This window comes from Calonectris borealis, chromosome 1 (genome assembly GCF_964195595.1).
Source record: "Calonectris borealis chromosome 1, bCalBor7.hap1.2, whole genome shotgun sequence".
Classification (NCBI taxonomy): Eukaryota; Metazoa; Chordata; class Aves; order Procellariiformes; family Procellariidae; genus Calonectris; species Calonectris borealis.
The window spans coordinates 162,580,717-162,602,917 of record NC_134312.1 but is presented as its reverse complement, the minus strand read 5'-3'; the positions used below and the strand labels follow the sequence as shown (position 1 = coordinate 162,602,917).

General features: G+C 37.9%; 1 protein-coding gene across 2 annotated transcripts in view; it reads right to left on the bottom strand.

The window, feature by feature from the left end:
- Window positions 1-22,201, bottom strand: part of ABCC4 (ATP binding cassette subfamily C member 4 (PEL blood group)) — a 157,880-nt gene that overhangs the window by 114,135 nt on the left and 21,544 nt on the right. For both annotated transcript variants that reach the window (XM_075138376.1, XM_075138387.1), the window contains exons 5-13: window positions 21,359-21,448; window positions 20,750-20,913; window positions 16,451-16,576; window positions 13,375-13,624; window positions 9,413-9,517; window positions 4,976-5,065; window positions 4,422-4,613; window positions 2,793-2,887; window positions 2,599-2,685 (exon numbers count right to left, since the gene is read on the bottom strand). In XM_075138376.1, the coding sequence (XP_074994477.1) occupies window positions 2,599-2,685; window positions 2,793-2,887; window positions 4,422-4,613; window positions 4,976-5,065; window positions 9,413-9,517; window positions 13,375-13,624; window positions 16,451-16,576; window positions 20,750-20,913; window positions 21,359-21,448 (1,199 nt within the window). The remainder of the gene's footprint in view (window positions 1-2,598; window positions 2,686-2,792; window positions 2,888-4,421; window positions 4,614-4,975; window positions 5,066-9,412; window positions 9,518-13,374; window positions 13,625-16,450; window positions 16,577-20,749; window positions 20,914-21,358; window positions 21,449-22,201) is intronic.

The following is a 22,201-nucleotide window of genomic DNA, read 5'->3' as shown; positions in this document are numbered from 1 at the left end:
GGCTTTATCTGCTCCACCATCCACGGAACAACTTGTCTGTATTATGAAGAAATTCTTAAGAGACACAATCCCTTATTAATAATACCGACTGTTTTCCCACTGGAGCTGTGCTACTTGCATTCTTTCTCATTTGAAAAGTATTTATATATTTTAAACTGTTTACTGCAGTAGCTGAATAGAACGGGGAGAAGCAGCAAATGTAATGAACCAGCCATCCACAGACGTAGCTTCGGGGAATTACTAGGAACACACCTATCTTTGATGTAACACATAGACTAGGCACTTCTAAAAAAAATTAAACATTAATATAAAATTACAAGGGGAAAAAAAAAAGAGCCAGTGAACTGAACAATATCCACTTCAGATTCTCATTAAATAATCCCATTTCCTCCATCTCGTCCATTGTTTTATGCCTCGCGGTTTGGACTCCTGGGGGCAGCTTGTATGAAGTGGTGTCTCGGACATTCCTCAGCACCATGTTCTAAAAAATCATTCTTGCCCAAGCGCTCTCTCTCTTCTCCACATTTCTAGCACTATTCAGGAAGCATTAAAGAACATGCCCTGCCTTGTTTTTCAAAGCGAGCTACTGAACACAACACTCTCCCCGCTACCCCCAGCACCTTTTATAGCTGCCATAAAGGCCTCAGAAGACAACTTCTGTTTGTAAAAAAGCCCTCCCTGAAGATCTTGAACAGGGAGGCATTGCTCAGTTTTCCTTGCCACTACTACTCCACCCAGTCCATTTCGTCCACAAAACGCTTTTATCTGTTTCACTCAAACTCATCTGGAGTTGGGGAGGAAAAGTAAATGAAAGGAAAGGAAGAACCCCAGCTAGTTTTCCGAGTTTCAAATTCTCTGAGATAATCTCCTTATTCCTCCTCATCTCCACGTTTATCAGCAAAACATATGCTGTGCTCGCAGAGCAATGGCTTCTAGCTCCTTTATTGTACGTTTTGCACGTACAAAAATCCAGACTTCCAGTTTTGCAGTAGGATGTAGATGCTCCCACTGTCACAGCTCACATAAAATGTAGAATAAATTGAAGAGGCAACCCGACCTCCTCCGCAAGGCACTACTGTATTTTCCTGTTTTCCTCTGTGAAAAGACCTTAAGACTTAAGGGAGAGACAGGTTAACAGCTCAGGTGGGTGCACTTTCAGAACTCAGGCACTGATACAGTCAGATGCTGGAGTTGTAGAGCGATCTTGTGCAGAAATAGAAAGGCAGCAGCTAAAGCCTGGATACCTTCAACAGGCATTAAAGGAATTTGATAGAGTATGTGAACTACAGAAGTAATGAACTCCATCTATCAGTCGTGGCAGGTGAAAATGATCCTACACAGAATAATGAACATAAAGCCTATGCATCAAAAAACTCTTACTCCATACTGGCTGATGGAAACAAACAGTAGCCATTTGAAGAAATCAATAAAATAAAACAAAATGTTGATGGGGTTTCAGAGTGATCTCCAGATTTGAAACTGCAAACATCAATAGGATGTACAATTTTCAAATTTAGATGCTAAAAGCTTCCCCGCATGGGCAAAAAGAACACGCATGCAATGCCAGTCAATGCAAATTCTATGACCGTTTCTGTAAGACAAGTTTTTATGATTGTCCAGGGGTGGAGAGGAGGGAACAACAGTAAAACCAAATTAATTCATGTATTTGGAGCATGGAATTCAAAGGATGTAAGTATGCTCAAGAAAATGCTCTCATTTAAGGCTTCAACCAAAGCCCACTGAATTCAGTCAATGGATTTTTTTCCTTCTAATTTAATAAATTCTAGTTTATACCTTTTGATACTGAGAGCCTCAGGCTATGAAGAAGCAAGGATAAAACACGGGCTGGGAATAACTGGATTATTCTCATACTCACTATGTGCCGTAGATTAGGCAGTTTGAAAGAAGAAAGAGATGGAGAAGAGGAAATTTATTGAGAAGGAAACCTGACTTTGAAACAGCCTCCTATTTCTTCAGGAATGGAGGAAGGTCCAATATCTCCCTTTCATGATAAGCTTATACATTCTCGTTTCCTCTATTTCTGCTCTCCGCAGTCTACTCTGCAGGCCACGGTTCCCTGTTTCACCTACCTGAGAGAAATTTCAACCATTCAAGAACCAGAATGAAAAAACACTCAAGAATCTAAGAGAGTTCCGTCCTTTTCTTTAGCCACTTGAATTAAGTGCTGCAAATAAAGCTGCAGCAAACCAAGAAGTGATTTAAAATCCCACCCCATATTATTCTTCACTCAGTACTAATATTCATAAAACCCAATATTCATAAACCCCAATACTCATGTACGAAATCTGACATTTTCCTCAAGAAAATGGCATGTATTCCCTTAAGAATAATTCTAATTATAATACCTTCAAAACAGACTTTCACAGGGCTTTTAAAAATAAAGAGCAAAACGAAAGACACACATAGGAAAAAAACTATACGTCTTCCAAATACATAAAATAGAGGAAAAATAAATGCAGAAAGTGACTGCATTGTTTTGTGAAGGATCCATCTCCCCAAAAATGCTTTCTCAAGTTTTTCTAAAAGGAATTAGAAGATAACAATTGTATTTTAAATTAAAATAAAGCAGTAACATACTTTTCGAACAAATGTCTTCCAACTTCAGCATCTACTGCACTCAGTGGATCATCCAAAAGATAGATGTCTGCATCTTGATACACAGCTCTAAGAGGTTTAAAGAAAAGTCAGTATCACAGAGTCTTACATTTGTTTACTTTAGTCACTAAAGTTTGACAATTTGTAGATTTTAGAAACAGCAAAAAACCACTAGCCTGGCCAGATTTACACGGGCCTTCTGTCCCCCGCTCAGCGTAGCTCCACGATCTCCTATTACTGTTAGGTCACCATTTGCTAATAATTCCAAGTCCTGTGAACGTGAAAGAACAGATAGCAAGTTGGTTTTTTTTTTAATCATTTTAACTTCAAAGATCGACAAACATAACATTTTCTTATTTGAAAAGTATTAACTTATCATCTCACATTAAAATACAAGGATTCATACTAAATGAAATATCTCCAGTTACTTTATGACTTTGTACCTTCAGCAAAAGATAATTAAGAAAGCAGGAAAAATAGGTGACATCTTAAATTTCACTTTTTCTACAGCTTTGCCAGAGGGAAGTGTACTACTCTTCTTAGTGTTACAAGGAATATTAGCTGTTGATTCAGAAAATCAAACTAAAAATTATGAAGTATAAGAGTAAATTAATTATTTTTTACTAGAACAAAATGAGCTGTCACAATAAATAAAACCAAACTATTACCAGTAAATTATCCTCCATTTGCCAATGTCCCTAAGAACTGCATTACTTTTATTCTTACTGCAATGTATCCAAGAGAAATAACCACAACATTCATCACACAAATTTGGTTAATTTACGGGGCTTGGGACTATGAGTAAGAGAACAAAATTATACAGTGTTCCATGTCATACTATTGCATTTCCTATGCAGGAAATACAGAAGTTTTATATTAAGCTATAAAACATATTCTGAAAGTTTATTCACGGCTTTTATAAGATACATAAATTTGAAAGAAAACTATGAAAGCAAATCTACCATCAAATATGAAGTGGGTTTTTTTTAAATGCAGTTTGCTGTCTTTTACAGTCACTAAAACCTTAAGTTTAGACAACAGCATATGACTGAATATCAGCAGGAGACATTAAAACTCTATCTACCATGTGTAAAATCCTTGCAAAAAAATTTTCATCACAGTAACCATCTGCTTTTCACCTGTGTCGCTGCTGACAGGAATATTGTAACACGCTGCATAAAACCTTTTTAGCTGCCAAGCAAAATGTCTGTTTCTCGACAAATCTGGCTTAATCCTCTTCTATATCTCTTGTCAAACTCCTTTGCGCACAGACCTTTCAAAAATATTTTTTCACAAAACTACTTGGGCTCACCAACTTCTCCAATATATAGCACTAACGTTCTTTTGATAGCCGTTTGCAATGCATAATACATGATATACATGACATTTATTTAAAAAAATCATATAGGATATTTACAAAAGGGAAGTCACAGATAGTGCTAGCTCGATCATTTGTTTTCCACCTTTTATTGCATTTACACACACACCTACCATAATACCAGTGAAAAGGGCTAAGCGTGATTATGAAATTAAATAATTGAGAATAGCTTTTTCCAAATTTGTCTGTGCTTCACATAAGCTACACCCCCCTCTAGTGAACGTTTTAGGAATTACAAGAATGTGCTTACACACCGATATCAAAAATAATTACAGATATTTCTGTTAAGCGATAGGATTTATTTCACATGCTACTAATAATAATCAATTCTACATATTATACATCGCAGCACATACCAAAAGTCTGGAAGAACACTAAGATAAAAATAAAGATTGTGAAAATAAAACACAGAAAGAGAAAACCATACCTTTTTAAGAGCACAGACTTTTAAAACTTTTTCATATTTTTCTTTCTCGTATTCCTTGTCAAACAGTATATTACTTCTTACTGTACCAGAAAACACCCAAGGCTGCTGAGAAACATAGGCAATTCTTCCAGTAACGTTTATCAAACCTTTGTCTTTAGGCAGCTCACCAAGCACAGCACTTAAGAGCGAAGACTGGAAAAGATTAAAAAAAAAAAAACCAAAACTGAAAAGTTTGATTGCATTAAAGATGTCACAGAGATTGAGCAGTGTTTACTGGCACGATGGCCTATTTCACCCTGTCACTCAAACTACTGCTAACAGTAAAAGAGCACTAGTACCCTTTACATGCAGTCTAGAAGCAATGTACGAAGTACTGTTTAACTCCGAACCACCTCCCCCCCACCCCCAGAAGGACATCTGCCTTTCTTGAATGCCAGTACCTTGATGTCAAGTGTGTTACTATACACAGAAAGGAACTGTACATTTTCAAGTTTCTAGTCACGCTTAACAGACTTATAAAAACCCCACAGAAAGGAGTAAACATTAGGACTTACTTTTCCAGCTCCTACAGGACCAATCACAGCCAATAATTCCCCTCGTCTGACAGTAAATGAAAGTTGTTGAAGTGCTGGGCTTTCTAAACTCTATGGATTTGAGAAAAAGTTAGGCTTCCTCAGTAATGAAATATACACCATCTAAACAACTCTTTAGAAACAGAAAACAATGCACATAAATCACTATAAATTAGCAACCCACATGCCCACCATATTTTCAGGCATACAGTTTGCCTCTTCAGTAATTCACAAACACTTTCGAAAGACCCTGATCCTTCACCACAAACAAGTGACACGGCTAAAACAGTGTTTAAGGAATAAGGAACCCAAAGGCGGCAGCAGCAGCAGCGCTTCCGCAAAGCCCACGCACCCTCGCTGCAGCTCAGCACAGGGCTGGGGCGGCAGCCTCGGAAACAGGAGCTCTCTGCTGGCCATCGCACCGGCACTCACAGCGCCGGCACGGCACGCCCGGCGACTCCGAGTAGCCGGACAAATGCTGGAAAAAGGGAGGGTTGAAGCTCTCTCAGAGCCCCCGGAAAGCCAGGTCTGTGTTTGCTCTAGTCAAGGCTCTATCCAAAGAGAAGACAGAAAAACGCCGTTTGATTTTACACAACTTCATCTTGTATATCGTGGATTCTCAGAGACTTTTCACAGACAACATAGTGGGCTGTTTGTGTGAAAATATACTACCCTAGGATTGTTTAATCGTTCTTTTAGTACGCCTATCCTTTATGTTACGCTACTGATAAGAGCTTATTTCCCAACGTATTTTGCACCTCTTCTATCAAGGTTGTAAAAACGCCTGTTTCTTGTGAAAAGAAAGGATGCTCATGTCTTTAATAGCTATGCTAAACCACAATTCCTAAGGGCCTGGTGCAGCTCCCTCTCATTAAAGCAAAACACCCTTGTAACAGGATCTGCCTTTACATGCATCTTAGACCGCACTAAGCATGACTGACACTAAAATGCAAACAGGAAAATATATGCATTTAGAAAGAAAAAAAAAAAAGTATTTTTGTTAAACAAAAACCCAGCCTTAAGCTTCAAGAAAGAAGAGGAAGGTGAAGAATATCTATTGTACCTCTTAACAGCTTGCAGACTGCTTAAAATCTCCAGCCACCCTTTGAAGCTCAAGAGGCTGAAGAGGCCATCACCTAACCGTGCACGAAAGATGCCGCATGACCAAGTTCTGGGGCTGCAAAAAGGGGAAGCTTGCAGCTCGTTATTTGGGGGAGACACAGGTACAGTACCCATCCACACCCGTGACGGCTGGGAGAGCTGGGCTAGCACGCATGTGTCCGCTCGTGCCAGGAGAAACACTCGGTTAGGCAGCGCCGTACCCAGAGCTCAAAGCTGCACATCCCCCATCACAGCTCCCACCTCGCAGAGGCACCGCAGGGGTCACACGAAATCAGAGTCCCACCGTGAGAACCCAAACTTGTGCATGTTGTGCAACTCTGCAAAACTACTTTTGTTGTTATTATTAATTTCCACAAGGTGGCATCAATGGGGCTTTTTTCCTTTTCTCCACCCCCTCTCCCAATCAGCATTTTACCACGGATTTGATTTCTCGGTCCAGAGTAACAGTTCAGGTGCTCAGCTAGTGCTAAGTTCAGGGGAACTCTACCAACTTATGGCAGCCAAGGCTTTTTTTTTTTTTTTAAAGGCAAAGTTTGTAGGAAGAGAAAATATCTCTTATTAAATCAATTCGTCTATATGGAAAAAGTAAACTTTCAGATACACAGGCCCTTCTTCAGACCTCTTGAGGTTGTGCTTCTGTATTCAAAAAAGTGCAAAGATATTTCCTCCCACACTCAGGTTTTTAAAAAAACCTATCATAAGAGCCTAAAAACATTACAGAAAATTTCAAAAAAATTTTTAAACTATCACCCAAATCTTATAAAGTGGTATTGTAAGATGTTATAGACCCTATACAAAAGTAGTAACGCAAGCAAACAGCATGGCTGCAAACACCTAAGGGATATAGTATTTTTGCAAAATAGCATTCTTTACAATTAAAGACAATTTGTCCTGAATTCATCACACCTATTTTTAGGCACTAAACTGAGGCACTTAAATTAGAGCACAGACTAATATTACAGCTAAGTTCATCTGACAACTCATTACCACAAATGGCCCAGCTCCCCTGTGTCCTGTCAACTATCCCTGTCTTTCCCTTCCATTCTTCTGCCACTTGTTCTTGCCTAACCTTGCAGGCAGGTTGTTCATGGGACTCAGCTACCAAGAAAACAAATCATATTAGAAGTGATTCATTTTCTATTGCTTTATCCCTCTGAACTGGTTCACCACAGGGTCGTACATACAAACATTAACACCAGCACAAGGGAGGGAACAGAGACACGGAGTGCGAGGGCAGAAGGACACAAGAATGATCCCTTCAGGGGCAGCAACTCCTTAGGTAAGCTTGGGCAGACCTTACACGTCCTACGGTCAAGAGAAGGAAGCAATTCATCCCACCTATGGGGTACAGAGATCATATATTGCACAGAAGTACTATACTACTTAGGCTCCTCATCTAAATGACTAAAATTACAAGGGATAAATTTGGCCTCCATTCAAATACTTGAATTTTAAATCTAAAGTTGCTCAGTTGAGCAGAAAGACTGTTCTATAAACTCAAGGCACATCAGTAAAAACCCCTACTGAAGAATCCCTAGTTCCATGCTGGTATCAGACTAGCCTGTGGGACTCAAGATAACATGTGCCTTAGTAAAACAAGAGTGTGACCATGAATTAATTGGTTTTGTTTATCTTTTGATAAACTGTAATACACCATGTTAGGTTGTTTTCCTAAAAGTCTAGCTAATAATCCCTTTTTGACTTCCAGTGATTTTGGATATGTGGGTTGCTGGGTTTTTTTTAGTATCTCTTTTGGCTCACAATCTTTAAAAACAAAAAAATTATCATCCAGCTGTACAGCGTCTGTACAGAGATCCAAAGAGTCTTGAGAAACCTAGTCAGAGTAGCAAGCTAAGCTGGTTACTTGACAAAGGATAGCATATTTTCATTATTCCTTTTATAACTCCTCTCTCAGAACTCATCATCTTTTCAACGAGCAACTCTTTAAAATTATTATTATTCAAAATTAAAAAGAGTATATAAGAGAAACTTTCTGAGCAGCTCTTAATAGTTCTGGGAGAACTATTCTTCTCCCATGAACACTGCAATTAAATATCAAAATGAAAATTACATTAACAGTTTTGTGGGTGGTTTGTTGGTTTGGGTTTTTTTTAAATCGAAAGGAAACCAGTAATTCCAGTCATGCTACCCTGCTTTATGCAATATAAACAACTCATGAGAAAAAAAAGAAGGCGTTTTATGGGCATATTATGCAACCATTTCCTATGAATTGTTAACAGTGGTACCAATGTTGGTTTGGGAAGAAAACAAAGACTAAGAAATACATTCCATTTTGCATTAGAATGTATTCACCATTAAGTTTTTCATACCAATTTTTAAAAATTTGCTCAATGTCTCAGAAAGATTTATGCCACAGAGACAACTCCGAGAAAATAAAGCACAATAATATAGAAATTTTCTTTTGTAGCTGAGTAGTAGTAGGTAGGTCCTCACATATGTTTTCACACTTTATCTTCCTTGGGACACAGCACATGTAGGGGAAGAGGGTATATAAAGGGAAATACGTGACATGTCTTACTTGCATTACATTTATATGCAAAATTCATTTTTAGTGCTTCCAACATTTCTTATGGAGACTGAAACTTCCCTTGTGCAAGGATACTGACAGCTCGTGATAGCTCCAACAATTCATCACAAATTGCTGCTCACCATAGCAATTGCAGTTTTAAAACAAAAACAACAGTCAATCTTTGCCTTTCTTACAGAACAGGATACATAATAGATTTATCCCCTATGTATTGTCCCTTTTTCTAGTCATTTTGGTGGTTTTGGTGCATTTTAAGCAGAGAACAATTTGTAGCTGAACAGTCTCAATTAAAATACACAGAGTAACAAATATGTGCAAACTAGTCTCTAAAGCTTTCAAATCTGTTATGAGAAGTATAATATTGTACTGGTTCTAGACTAATGGACTGATCAGCATTCAGTTCACAGAAAAAACCGCACGCGCTAAGGTCCACCTTACTGTGCTGTCTGTCCTTAATTCCAATTTAAGTATCTGAGCTACCATACAGTGCTGCTTAATAACAAGAGATATTTCCACATAGAAATGCACACATTTTCATTTAGTATAATATTCAGGAATAGCTACTTTTAAGACGCACTTGATAGTGTTTTCAGTACTATTCTATAGAGTTAGCTTAACATACTAAAAGGATTCTCATACACAAAAGATGGAATACAAAACATCAGCACACTATACATAGACATACTGCTTTTTAGACTCAAAATGCCCGCAGCGCCAATATACTTTAAATTTAGTAGAAGTAAATTTACCTTATCCCAATAGCAAGTCAAATCCTGAACATGAAGAATGACATTCTCATTATTACCATGCAGTTGTGGCTTGAAGTGTGAGACTTCATCAAGTATCAGAAAGTTCTGCAATAAAAGAAAAGTACAGGATATTACCTAATGTGAGACTGAGAATGGGAAAGGAACCCAAGCACATGTTTTTGGAAGCAGTATACAGAACATTAATTATGGGGGGGGAACAACCACAAACTGATCAAGGAATTATATTTCCAAAGCAATGCGCAACTCCTTCAACAGTGTACGTCTAACTAGCTAACTGTCCCCCCCGAAAAAAAAAAAAAAAAAGTGCAGATTTAATAGCATAAAAGTACTATAGGACTCTAACAACCACCTGCTCAATAAAACAGAATTCCTGAAGCAAAGGGACCTTAAGAACCTGCCCTGTCTTTTCCTTGAAACACTGACATCTTACAATTGTTTGACTCCCTCTTCCCATGCAGAAGAGGCGAAACCCTCACTGCAACACCTCATCACTCCACTGCTTTGATGGTAAAGGCTTATGTTGCTTCGCTCGGAAGAACTATGAGGACACGGTAAGAAGCTGTCCACTGTCCCTATTAAGCATTCCTCAAGTGACAAAAAGGCTGCAGAACGCTATCTGAACCTCTCCTCCTTTTAAAGTCCAGAGCATTAACAAAAAAAATTGCTTACGCTCGTGTAACTGGTTCGTTGCACTTTCACTACTGTACTTCTACATTATATCCCAGTCAGACAACCTTTCCTTCAAGTTGCATAAATGCGCACTTTTGTACCACAGCCACACTTCTAGCACACCTTGCCTGATGCTAGATTATCAATAGCTCAAACACATTTAGAAAGGAAAGAGGCAAATTCTAGAGAAAACTTGCAAGGATAAGTTACCACAATTTTAAGACAAAACCAGAAAAACTCTATCATGCTTTGAATCACAAAGCTTAAAGACCTTAAATAGGCTCTAGCAGACAGTACTTTGAGAAAAGAAGGAAGGTCTTGACCTTAGAAGCCAAGACTAGTTAACAAGTAGTGAGCTAACAGTTTGCAGAGGTGAGACAGCTGCTGAAGACTTAGGGAGGTCAGTAACTGAGAGGAAGCAGAGGGAGGACGCCAGGAGCCACGGGAGGACAGGAGGGGTACTGCTAGGCATTAACAGGCCCAGGGGTACTGCTCTAACTCCAGCTGGTGGGTAACGTTTCAGAGAGCAGTGAGAAGTCAAGCGTTTTAATGCAGCAGTCTGCAAACTCAATGCATATATATATATATATATATAGCTCCACCAAAAGGCAAAAGTGCAGAGCCAGACATGCCTGAGCTCTCCGGCCAGGTGAGTGTTGCTGAGCGCTGTTTTAGATAGGCAGGCCCAAACGGGTCCGTGTGTAAAAGAGAACTCGAGATAAGAGAGTGGTAGGCAGGGAAAGAAACTCCAGACACAGCCTGAATCAGTACTGGGGTGTGTTGTGTGAGAAAAGACGTCAGGAGTGTGATTTGGATTTAGATGATGGCTGAAATACCATGGCAGTTATAAGCAAGGAATCAGTCTCTCGTTGTTTCTGCATTTACCAGGAATTTCTTTTCTAGCAGTAGCATTCATCCCAGGTATAAATCCTAGCTATTTAACTCGAAAATGTTGCAGTATCACATATGGAAGATTTCAATAAAACTACTACAAATGAAGAAAAAAGTTACATGGTTAACACCATGAATTTTAAACCGTGGGGGAAAAAATCAACACTAGAAATAAAACTTTCAAATGCAATAAATAACTTAAGCCTTAGAGACTCTTCAAGTTCTCTTAAAACATTCTTCCATTCTTTTTGTACTTAATAATCTTCCATACAGAGAAAAATAAAGTTGCTACCATCCACAGGATGCTGAGAACCAAACATTAGCTTGAGATATGACTGTGTCCTTGAAAGAGAAACCTCTATCTTTTCTATCCAGCTGAAGCTTGCCCTCTTTTCTGCATGTCTGCCAAATTAACCCTCTGAAAAACAACTGCCCTCACTCACTTTGTTTCACGAGGGGACCTTGAGCCTATTGCTCCATCACAAAAGAGTGAATGAGCCTCAAGAAGAGAGGCAGACCAGCTCTCAGATGTGTAGCTAGGTGATGGAAAAAGAGAGCTTAGGTGAAAAACACAATAAGGAGACCACTATTCTTTTTGCCACACAGTTCTTATGTATGTATAAATGAATATGGAGGAAAGGCTACTACCTCCCATCTGACTATCGTTCTTTACTGTCACCTGAAGCATAGTATCTCCCGCTTCTTTCTCTCCATCTGAGTGTACTTTAAGATCAGTGCAGAAACCTCACTTGTTCTACAAAACCTAAGAGAAAGCACCTTTTTAAAAAAAATATGTTTTCAGTTTTGCCCAAATATACCTAGCCATCGCCTTAATCATTTTTTCTGTATTTCCTACTCTCTCCTCCTAATTCCCTTCCACTTATCTACATTTCAATAACACATCTTTGGTCAGGCAGCATCTTGTCATTCCGTAGCAAAATGTCCAACCCTGAAAGAGTTTGAGAAACGGAAGCTAAAAAGTTGGTGACGGCATCAAGGATGCTACAGATTCATTAGGACAATTCTTTTCCCAAAAACCATCCTTAAGGAATCAGAAGTGCAAGGGAGTTCGAGCCGGCTGTCAGAAACAAAATCATGTGACCACTAGGATAAGCTGGAAACAGAGACAAGAGAAAAAAAAAAGGAACAGATCATCACTGCCTCTGCGCAAGTGCCATTCTCCTGTTCCTAAGGCATCTTTTTCAGCCATCCATGTCTCTCACCCCGCACAGCTTGAAAGATCCCTTGAAAGAGCACTGCCCTGCAGCTAAACACAGGGTATATGAGAGTACAGAAAAGACAGTGTGCAACATCCAGTATCCCAAGCACTTCTCTCCCCTCCCACAGTTTAGTTTAAGCAGTAATAGTAAATGTTAATGCCTACAATATCGCTGTGGTCATGATTTTCACACACTAACCTCTTCTAACTCCATTTGCATCAACTTTTACAAAATGCTTCTTTGAAGTGCAAAGATTACCTGTTTAATACATAGTTTTTTGTGCGGGCTTAGTACAGTTAGAAAATTTATCAATAAAAAACCTGATTTATTATATTCAAGCACAGGGAGAAGAAAATAAAATAGGAGACGTTTAGCTACTTTCATCAACAAATGGCATAGTGACACTATGCAAAGCCATATGATTACATCTAAAGCGTTTCTTTTCCCTATTCTAGACTAGATTAACCTGGTTTTTTTGCAAAATTAAGTTCTAAAATGGCTGGCATGCTTTAATTCTGTATTTTGATAACCTGACAATTTGGGATTTTTTAAGTCTTAAATTCAAAATGCATTTTGCATTTAAGTCTTTTGCTCTTGCAATTTATGCTAAAGTATTGGTACATGCAGCAAACATGACTATTTTATTCACAACACACACTAAACACAGCAAACCAAACAAAATAAAGTCCACTTGCCAAAACCAGCAGCATGTTCGTCCTTATTGAATTTGAGTCTTCACTCCAGTATTGAAAGCAGCCACAAGACACCAGCTAGGGCTCACACCTGTCCTCCACAGCTGACAGGGTAGTGCAGTACATATGGAATATGAATATGAACCCTACAGCTCCCATCTGCCTGCTTTGTCCCCCAACTCCCAATCCCGACATATCTGCGTATCTGTACACGTGTTCCTCTAACTTCAAAAATGTCTACAGCACCTCTTTGCATGTACGATTTTCTCCTACATTTCAGCCTGCCCTACAGTGCATGTCATGTTTTTGCACATGCATACACAGCACAACATGTTCAGTTTTCAAAACAGGTTATTTCATTAAAAATCCCAAACTGCGAAACTAAAATAAGGCTGCTTTTGTCAATGACATTAAAACAATGTCAGAATAAGAGAAGAAATCCACATACCATTCAAATCAATAACCATACCTTGATTCGTCGTATGCTAACCACCGCCTCGGACACTCTCTCAACAGCCGCAGGGAAGAAGAGAGTTACCGTCAGTCTTACTGCACCATACAGGGACACTGCAACAAACACCCGACTTGCAGAGATAACGTTGCCAAGTAGTACGTATGCCATGAAAGTCATGAACACTGTTATTTTGCTTGCCACAAAGAAAGAGGCTAAGTTCAGTCCTCGAAGGTAGGAGCTTTTCATAACCATGGCAATCTCCTTCCTAAAAATGCAAAATATAAACAATCACATCAACCTCTCTCATTACAGTTGCCCTCAACAATAGGATGAGGGAAATCCACTCTCGGGATTTTACTTTTATATCCTTTCTCCTCCCTTTGCACCACCCCAACTCACTTGTAAAGAACTGTAAAGAAAGTATGTTATATGGTAAGTTACAAAAGAGAATTTAAAAGGCTTAGAAACTGAGTGGGGAAAATTATTATATTTAATATCTTAGTAGCTATAGAAAATAATTCTTTTTCACAGACAGAAAACCAAAATACTAGTTTTTTTCTGCTTTGGTCAAACTAGTATTTTAATTCAGATTCTAATCTGCTTCAAATCTTTCTGGGTTGCGTACAAGAGCAAAGAGGAAAAAACCTCTGTATAAAGGCCAAGCACCCACAAACTCCTTGTCCTTCCAATACCAAAATTCAGTAGAGTTCAGTCACAAAACTCGTGATAAGATCAACACATACTCTGCAGCTGAAAAAACAGGGCAACTTCCAAAAGATCAAGAGTTCACCCATGGCCCAAGTATCTGCCATTATTCAGCTGCTGCTGAATCACAGGATTTGCAGTATTTCCTTTGATCTCAGCCTAAATCCTTCCCGATTTGGACCCTGCTCCTGGCTTCTTTTGCCCTAGGAATTCTGGTTCATAATTCAGAATACTGATCTGTGAGGCCAATTGTTCTGCCAGCCATCACCCGAGCTAAATAGTGATTTAAGTACTGCACAGACACATAAGTCTCCCTCCAGCAACTGAAAAGCTGCTGATGCGTATGTTCTCAATTTCCACTTCAGTTAAATTTCAGTTTTCACTTCTAAATCACTCATGAGGTCCCGTCCTCAAAACGTTACTGCACTATCTACAATGTGCAGTACTATCTACAACCATCAGGCTTAACTTCTTATTAAAATAGGAATATAATTCTTATAAAAATAGTTTTTCTTTATCAAGAGAGCCATAAAAACTTACTCCTTCCCCATATATTCTAATTTTATCTGTTTGAAATAATATAGAATATGAAATCTTGAAACAATTCCTCATTTCTCTTCCCAACATTCTGGCAATTCTCAGGGAAAATCTTGATCATTTTGATTACCTTCTACTTGGAACTATATACTAAGATTAGAAACTCAAGCTATGATTATACAATTTGAAGTAAATTAAGTCCTCACTTAATGGAGAGAAGGATGCACGATGCGCTACTGGAAAACTAGTTAAGCGACTTTCCCACTATACTTGCCAAATTGGCTGAATTGACAGACTTTTTCAAAGAGTTTCAAAGACTTATTTTTTCAGCTTAAGGGCTCACAATCTCTGATCTCCTCCAGAGTACAGTGAAAGAACATTTGTATGTAAACTGTTTGAATTGGGTCTAATTCAATTACTTCTACAATCCTGGATGAAACTCTTTTCCCACCCTCTAATAATCCCTAATAATCCTCTCACTATCTGTGGATAATCAGCAAGTTCTTTGTGCTACTCTCCATAAATATCAGATAAATTACAGCCTACCTGCAGGCTGTATATGATATACTACACTGTCTTAAGGCACGGAGTTATATATAAGGAAACTAATACGGACAGCCACAGGAAAAAAGGGCAAAGGAGGAGTTCAGATGTCGTCTCAGCAACTGCCAGGGGCCACTGTGGAAATACTGGGCAATAAATCACCTGGCTGAATTTAAGACTTTTAAATACAGTTTTCCACAGCGCAGTTAAAGAAAAGAAAGAGGGCTCCAGATGTGTTTTGGAAGAGCTCATTTCTCTCCATCATTAAAAAGGAAGCCTCTAATCCTAACGAGGTGTTGAACTTGGAAATCTTAACGTTTAGTGATGTGAATACACCCACTGAGGAAGCTTTCAATAAAGAAATATCCTCTCTGGCTCCACGCAAGACAGCAAAGCTTTCAATCAATCAAGAACATTCAATCAGCACACAATCCTATAATCTGAAGGAGGAAAGGATTATGTGCGTGGGAAGAAATGTCTCAGGGAACATTAGCAAGTTTGCAAGCCTGCACATGGATGTAAAGGAAAAAAATTCTTTTAAAAAAAAGGAATTCCAAATAAAACAAATTTAAAAAAAAAAAAAAATCAGACTATCTACAGCAGGGTAACTACCTTCTTATTTATATGCTGAGTGAGGGACATAACATGAAAATTAAATGATGAGAAATATGCACCTGAGCTCCTCCAGTTATCCTTTAGCACTGAATGCTCTTATACTGTCTGTCAAGTAAAAGCACAAATATTGATCGAAAATCGAATTTATGAATAAGTTTTAATCAGATGCTGACGGACCTCTGAAATGAAATGTCTTAGGATACCAAACTCAGCTGGCCCTGCCAGTTGAACAACTAGAGAATTTCTGGGCTGCTGCCTTTCTCCCCTCCACCCTTCCCAGATGGCCGAAAGGGAAGCAGAATACTACCTGAGGACGCTATCATTTAGGACAGAAAGTCAGATTCCCAGAAGGGAAATGTCTGTTTATTGGTTCCTTGCTATTAGTTTACATAACTGTGAGGACGAAATTGTTCAATTACAACTACTACAGTTTACTAGTTGCTGTTTTTAAACACAACCATAAAAGGAAGCATAAAACCCCCAAAATTTATAAATATCAAAGGTTTTTTTCTTATTCTGTCTCCTTAGGATATATTTTCATTCCTTCACTCTTGCTATAGAAAGTTTAAAAAAAAAGCCAGAGCAGTTCAAGTAAACTGCACTTTAAAGCACAAAATAATACACTTATTGACATGTGAAAAAATGGAAACAGATATAGATCATATACCAAGCTGTATCTTTCCAGGATTACCTTCTTAAACCATTCACAAGTTCCGCAAATGATTTTTCCCAAGCATACATCTTTATTATCTTCATACCACTTATGACTTCATTCATGGTCCTAATCCTGACATCCGTTAAGGCAGCTGTCTTGCTTCTGTAAATAGCACAAAGTAAAAATTCTCAGATTCTCAAAAGAAGAGAGACTATTCACGATCACGTAACACACTCATATTAATGAAGTTTTTGCTTTTACTTGTGAACAGGATTCATATAATTGTAATTGCACTAAAGGGTCTTCCTAAAACAGTATCTTAAAGCTGACACGCAGCAGACAGACTTGGTATGTCTGTATTCCTGGTATTCCCTATTCGCAGGGAACTGTGAGTTGATTCAATGTTCAGAATTATATGTCAGCTTGCGCAAACACATGGTATTCCTTAAACAACATATTTCTGTTAAAAAAAAAAACCTCAAATAAAAATATTTACAAATATTAAATTTAGAACTAAACAAAAATTAGAAAATTACTTTTAAAAATGGTTTTGAAATGCCAAAATAACAACCCTTCTCATAAGGCTGTTTTGATGTTGTTAACGAAACTGGCCTCTGTTTCTGTCTTTTTAAGATTAACTCTAGTTGAAGCAAAGATTACTTAGTAACCGTACATGGGCTATAATTTAGGAGAGCTAATCTAGATATGGTTTTGTTTAATAAATAAATATTATTTAAGCATTAATTGTAATTAACACTAAAGTAAATATATCTATTTTAGTCCCACGTTATATTTGCACTAATGAACAAACTGGAAAATATAGATAATTAAATAATAAAGTCACAGTTTTAGTTAGGAAAAAAAGCACTGAAAGTTAGAAGCCATGTAATGAATGCATAAACCATGCTAATAAAGCGTATTACAATTCCGAATTCACTCACGTAGACAAACATACTTTGCACATAGTAAGCTATGGTAGGCCTTATTTTGATAAAACATACCTTTTCCTGCTAAATTACTTATTTTTATATATACCAATGAAAGCTAAGATTCAGAGATCATATTTTAAAAAAAAAAAAAAAAGAAAAAAAGAAAAGCTCTTTAGAAGGGGTGGCTGCGTTTTGCCAGCTTAACCCACCCCCTGTAAGATTTCTCTGATGCTCTGGAAGAAATAGCTATGTTTCAAGCACTTAAGTGGAAAGAATTTCAGGCGCTTGCTCGTAATTTTAAAAAAAACTTCGCAGCACCAGCATTCCATAAATGTTGGGATGGCTGAAGCAGTGTATTAAGAAATACTTATACAAGAAAACTGACAAAAGAAATGTAGGAACTCGGCCCTAATACAATCAAGGCTTCTTATTAAGACTGAGGAAGATAGCTTAGCCTAAACCAACCGTAATGACATGGAACGAGAGTGTCTTTGCTAAGTCCTCTTTTCCAAAAAGAAACAGTAAAAGGAAAACAATTCCTCAAAGAATGTGAGAGCTCATCCTTTCTTCCCCATACACACACCACCACTACACAAAAGGCAAAATTTAGCATGTGTTGTTCATGTCTCTGCAGCAGCAGACAACAATTTTGAAACAGTCACCTTTCAGACCTAACTTCCAGGCTTGGTTGAAGAAGGTTGAAGATGATTCAAAATAATAAATTTAACAGAGGTTTCTTTTTTAAATGGTGTGAATCAAAAAGGCTATAGTTCTCATAAACCAAATTTTCAGTTTTCCCACTGAAATGTTATCATAGTAACCATACTCTTTCAAATCGCTTTAAAATGTTCAAGAGGTTGAGGGAGCGAGGGTATTTTTCTTTGGTGTTTTTTTTTTAAGTTACGCTCCTCCACATTGCAAAAAGCATATTTTGTATACACATACCAGAAGCCACAGCCTCAGAGATATTATATAATGGTTTAAAGTACACAGACTTCCAGTGCACTGATGGCAATTTACAGCAGAGGAAGACATGTCCCCCGTTTTAAGAATATTAAGTTCAGAGTACATGGAGATCGGGACAACTGGGAAACACATGCTTACATAGCATCCTTACGAGTGCAGTACGAAAGGACCTGAAAATTCTTCAACTGTCTGAGAAGTCCCCTCTATGATACTAATAACCATTCTAAATTAAGCAAGCTGCAGAATTCGTTTTTGCTTTCATGAGGCATATTCGGTGCGTTTTAATCATGTCTGACAACAGTTCCACATAGTTTTTCTCTTAAAAAAAATTAAAAGGGGTTTAAATGAGAATATTACAGTTGCATGGCTAAGCAGTGAAGGGGTTGAGCTCTTGTGAATAAATATATATAAAATGGTCTTCAGTCCAATAATTGAACTATTTCTCAAATAATATATTAGGTCATGTGTATTTTGTAAAACTTCTAGTACTTGTGCAGGTAAAAGCAATACTGCATAATACAGTGTATACCATTCCATAGGATACTGAGTCCATTTCTGCAAACTCCTACAGCACTGAAGCCAATGCCTGCATCATAAACTGGTGCCCACATATGCGTTCACCAAGACTGGGTCACAAATACAATGCTGAATAATAGCACAAATTAGCTGTCACACTGAGCATGCCTGGATTTTAGCAAAAGCTTTAATCCTTAAATTACTTCTTCATAGGCTGATTTCCTTAAATCCATGCAGATTCCCAGCAATTGCCACATGAACACACTCATCATTACGGAGCTGGAATCCATTTCAGTTTTTCCATTAACTCCTTCTGTTCACTGCACATTTCTATTCACAAATACAAAGATCTGTGCATACGTAGACAAGCAAAAGTTTTTCTGGTTAACAAATTCTTTCCCTTGCACTGCATCCAAACAAGTGGCTATCAATGAATGGGGGAAAAACCCAAACAACATTACATTGCCACTGATCAACTTTTAAAATACATACCTTCGAGAAGAGATTTTTGTCACCTTGTTGTCTGACCCTGGACAAGTCCCTTAATCTCTTTGTGCCTCAGTTTCCCATCTGTAAAATGGGGATAATAATGCTTACCACCATGGATAAGGCACTAGTTAAGTGCTAAGTATTTTAACTATTGACTCAAAGCTCAAAACCTCAAAAACTTAAACCTCAAAAAAACCGACAGTGAAGCAGCTTGATACTTATGCATGCATATTACATATGCAGTGAAAATGCATATATTGGAAGTGTTTTACAAACAGTTTTATAATAAAAAACTAAGAATTTGATAGAGAACACTGAATGACTCATTATTTGAGAAATAGCACGTGAGCATAATAACTGAAGACTATCACAGTGGTTACAAATAGAAGGAAGTCTACGAGTTGGTCTCATTTTCTAATTCTCAGCTCTCCCTTCATACCTAGCCATGCAATGGCAATGCCAGTCTCAATACGGCTGGAAAACTCGTCTTAAAATACAACTTGAAAACAACAGTAACTCACTAAAAAAGTTTTACTTATCCAAAGAGCTAGAAGGAACCCATTCACCCTGAATACAAGTGCAACAAAGATGCATAATACTACTAAGCATATGTGTACACAGTAAAAGAACACAAAAATAGTCCCATTTAGACGGAAAAGCCATTTATAAACTCATGATGTAAGTAGAGCAAGATTAATCTCACAAGAAAAAGAAAGTTAGGAAGTGAGAACATTGAAGATAATTCAATATTCCCCTTTGAGGCAAGTCTTTTTTTTAGGAGGAAGTCACAGAAAACGAAACTAAATTTGTCTGATAATGGAAAATTACTGCAAACTCATTTTATATCTCCACAGCCTAGAACCTTACAGTTAGAAACCTCATAGCTGGCATCAAAACCACCATCATAATTTTTTTCTTCCTTTCTCTCTCAGTTCCTTCCCCTTTTTCCTCTCTGCATCTTTGTCTTGGAGGAGAGAGAGCAAGACCTTTGAACACAAAACCTTCAGAGCTTTCTGCTGCAACTCCTGTATCACCCCAGTAAGTCAAATTATGGCAGGACCGACAGTATTGCCTTTGTAGTAACCACTCCCTAAACATCAGTGCAGGAAGGCAAAGCTCAAGGAGTTACACAATTCTATGCCAAGATCTACAGCAAGGTAGCTACAGAAGTAGCCCAACTCTTTTAATACACTGGATGGCTAATGAGTAGCAGATATTTTCAGCATGTCTGGAAGACAGACCACTTCAAGTCCCTAAACAGGAATTCAGAAATCTCACATTAGCAACTATGAAAAACATCGGCAAAGATAAAAGACAACGCAAAAAATCTCACCAGACAGAAGCTGAGCTCAGAGCAGTACTCCACCTCCACACAGTATGCGCATTTTAAAACCCAGGACAGAAAATACCTACAACCCAACATGTGTGACCTTACCTTAGGGAAGAAAAAAGCCTCCCAATGCAGGTCTGGACAGGAAGAAGAATAATCAGAACTGCCATTCCTGCAAGACACGATGGCCCTATCTCCATCCAGAGAAGCACTGTTACTGCTACAGCTTGAATTGGTCCAGCCCACAAGAAGTGCAAGAAAATCGTTACCTAGGCAAATAGTTAAGAAACAAAAATTAGTTTTTGGTCTTAGCTAAAAAATTAAACCCTAATAACACAAAGTTGAGGAAGCACCTTTGCCTGTGGCAGGTACTGAGGCATCCAATGAGAATTCTGCACCAGATTCAGAGACCTAAATGTACACGGAGGTGCCTAACCTCCAGAAAGTAAGCAAATTACTACATTGATTTTGTTTTATCTTCATGCACCAACATTTCTCTGAGCTTAGGAAAACAGCAGGAAAATATTTAAGGGGGGGGGGGAAGTATGTTTTCCTCCCATATTTTAAGATAATATTTCTCTTCCTATGATGTTCGAGAAACAACTAGAAGAAATGTTCATAAGAAACACTTAATCACCAGTTGTAAACAAAAACTTCTTAACTCAAACCCCACAATTTCTTCAGCCCCTTGGAAGGATCTGTAATACTTCTTACCTGATCAAATTTGTTCACATCATTTGACAGAAGATTTACTATTTGACCAGTGGTAGTTTTTGCCATTGCTACGTTACTGAGACGAAGTGCCTAAAAAAGTCAGAACAGTCTCAATAGTGCACGGTACACTTACACACAGAAGACTCGATACACAAATATGATACCAGGGCAGAAGCTGAAGGCACATCTCAGCTTTTGCCTGAGAATATCTTGGCACAGTTCAAGAACCTTAGATAACATGTGGGTTAGGGTAAATATTCTGAAGAAAGTCCTGAAGAAGAGAGAATAAAAAAAAGTCTAGGGAAGGACTGTAAGAATAAAAGTGCCATAACTATCTTCATGTCTGAAGTGATTAAAAATGGGAAAATACCAACATAGCAAGTTATTAAAACAAAACAGAAGAGCCTGTAACTTTTCATTTGCTCTCCCCCACATTATGAGCATCTGTGCAAAACAGGAACAGAAACTCCACCTGAAGACCAAATTAAAATCAGGACAATGTTTGGCCAACTGAAAGAATTCTGTTTTGAATGAGATTCCTGACAGAAGACAAAAACCCCAAGTTATTCATTTTACACTATCAGTTCTTGCTAACACTGCAAACTGTGCTTTCTGTCTTTGCAAATCAGAGTTAATATCCCTTTACAAATTAATAAATATTTCCCTTGTTAATAACTCTTGTAAAATCATAAGATTTCTGAATTATATTAAATGAAGTTCACCACAAGCTATGAAAAGCAACACGATTAAATCTCAAATATTTTTATAGGTTAATAAATAAGTTAATCAGTAGAAAATAGTATGTGATTATAGACTATCCCCCAAAAAATCACATCTGGAAAC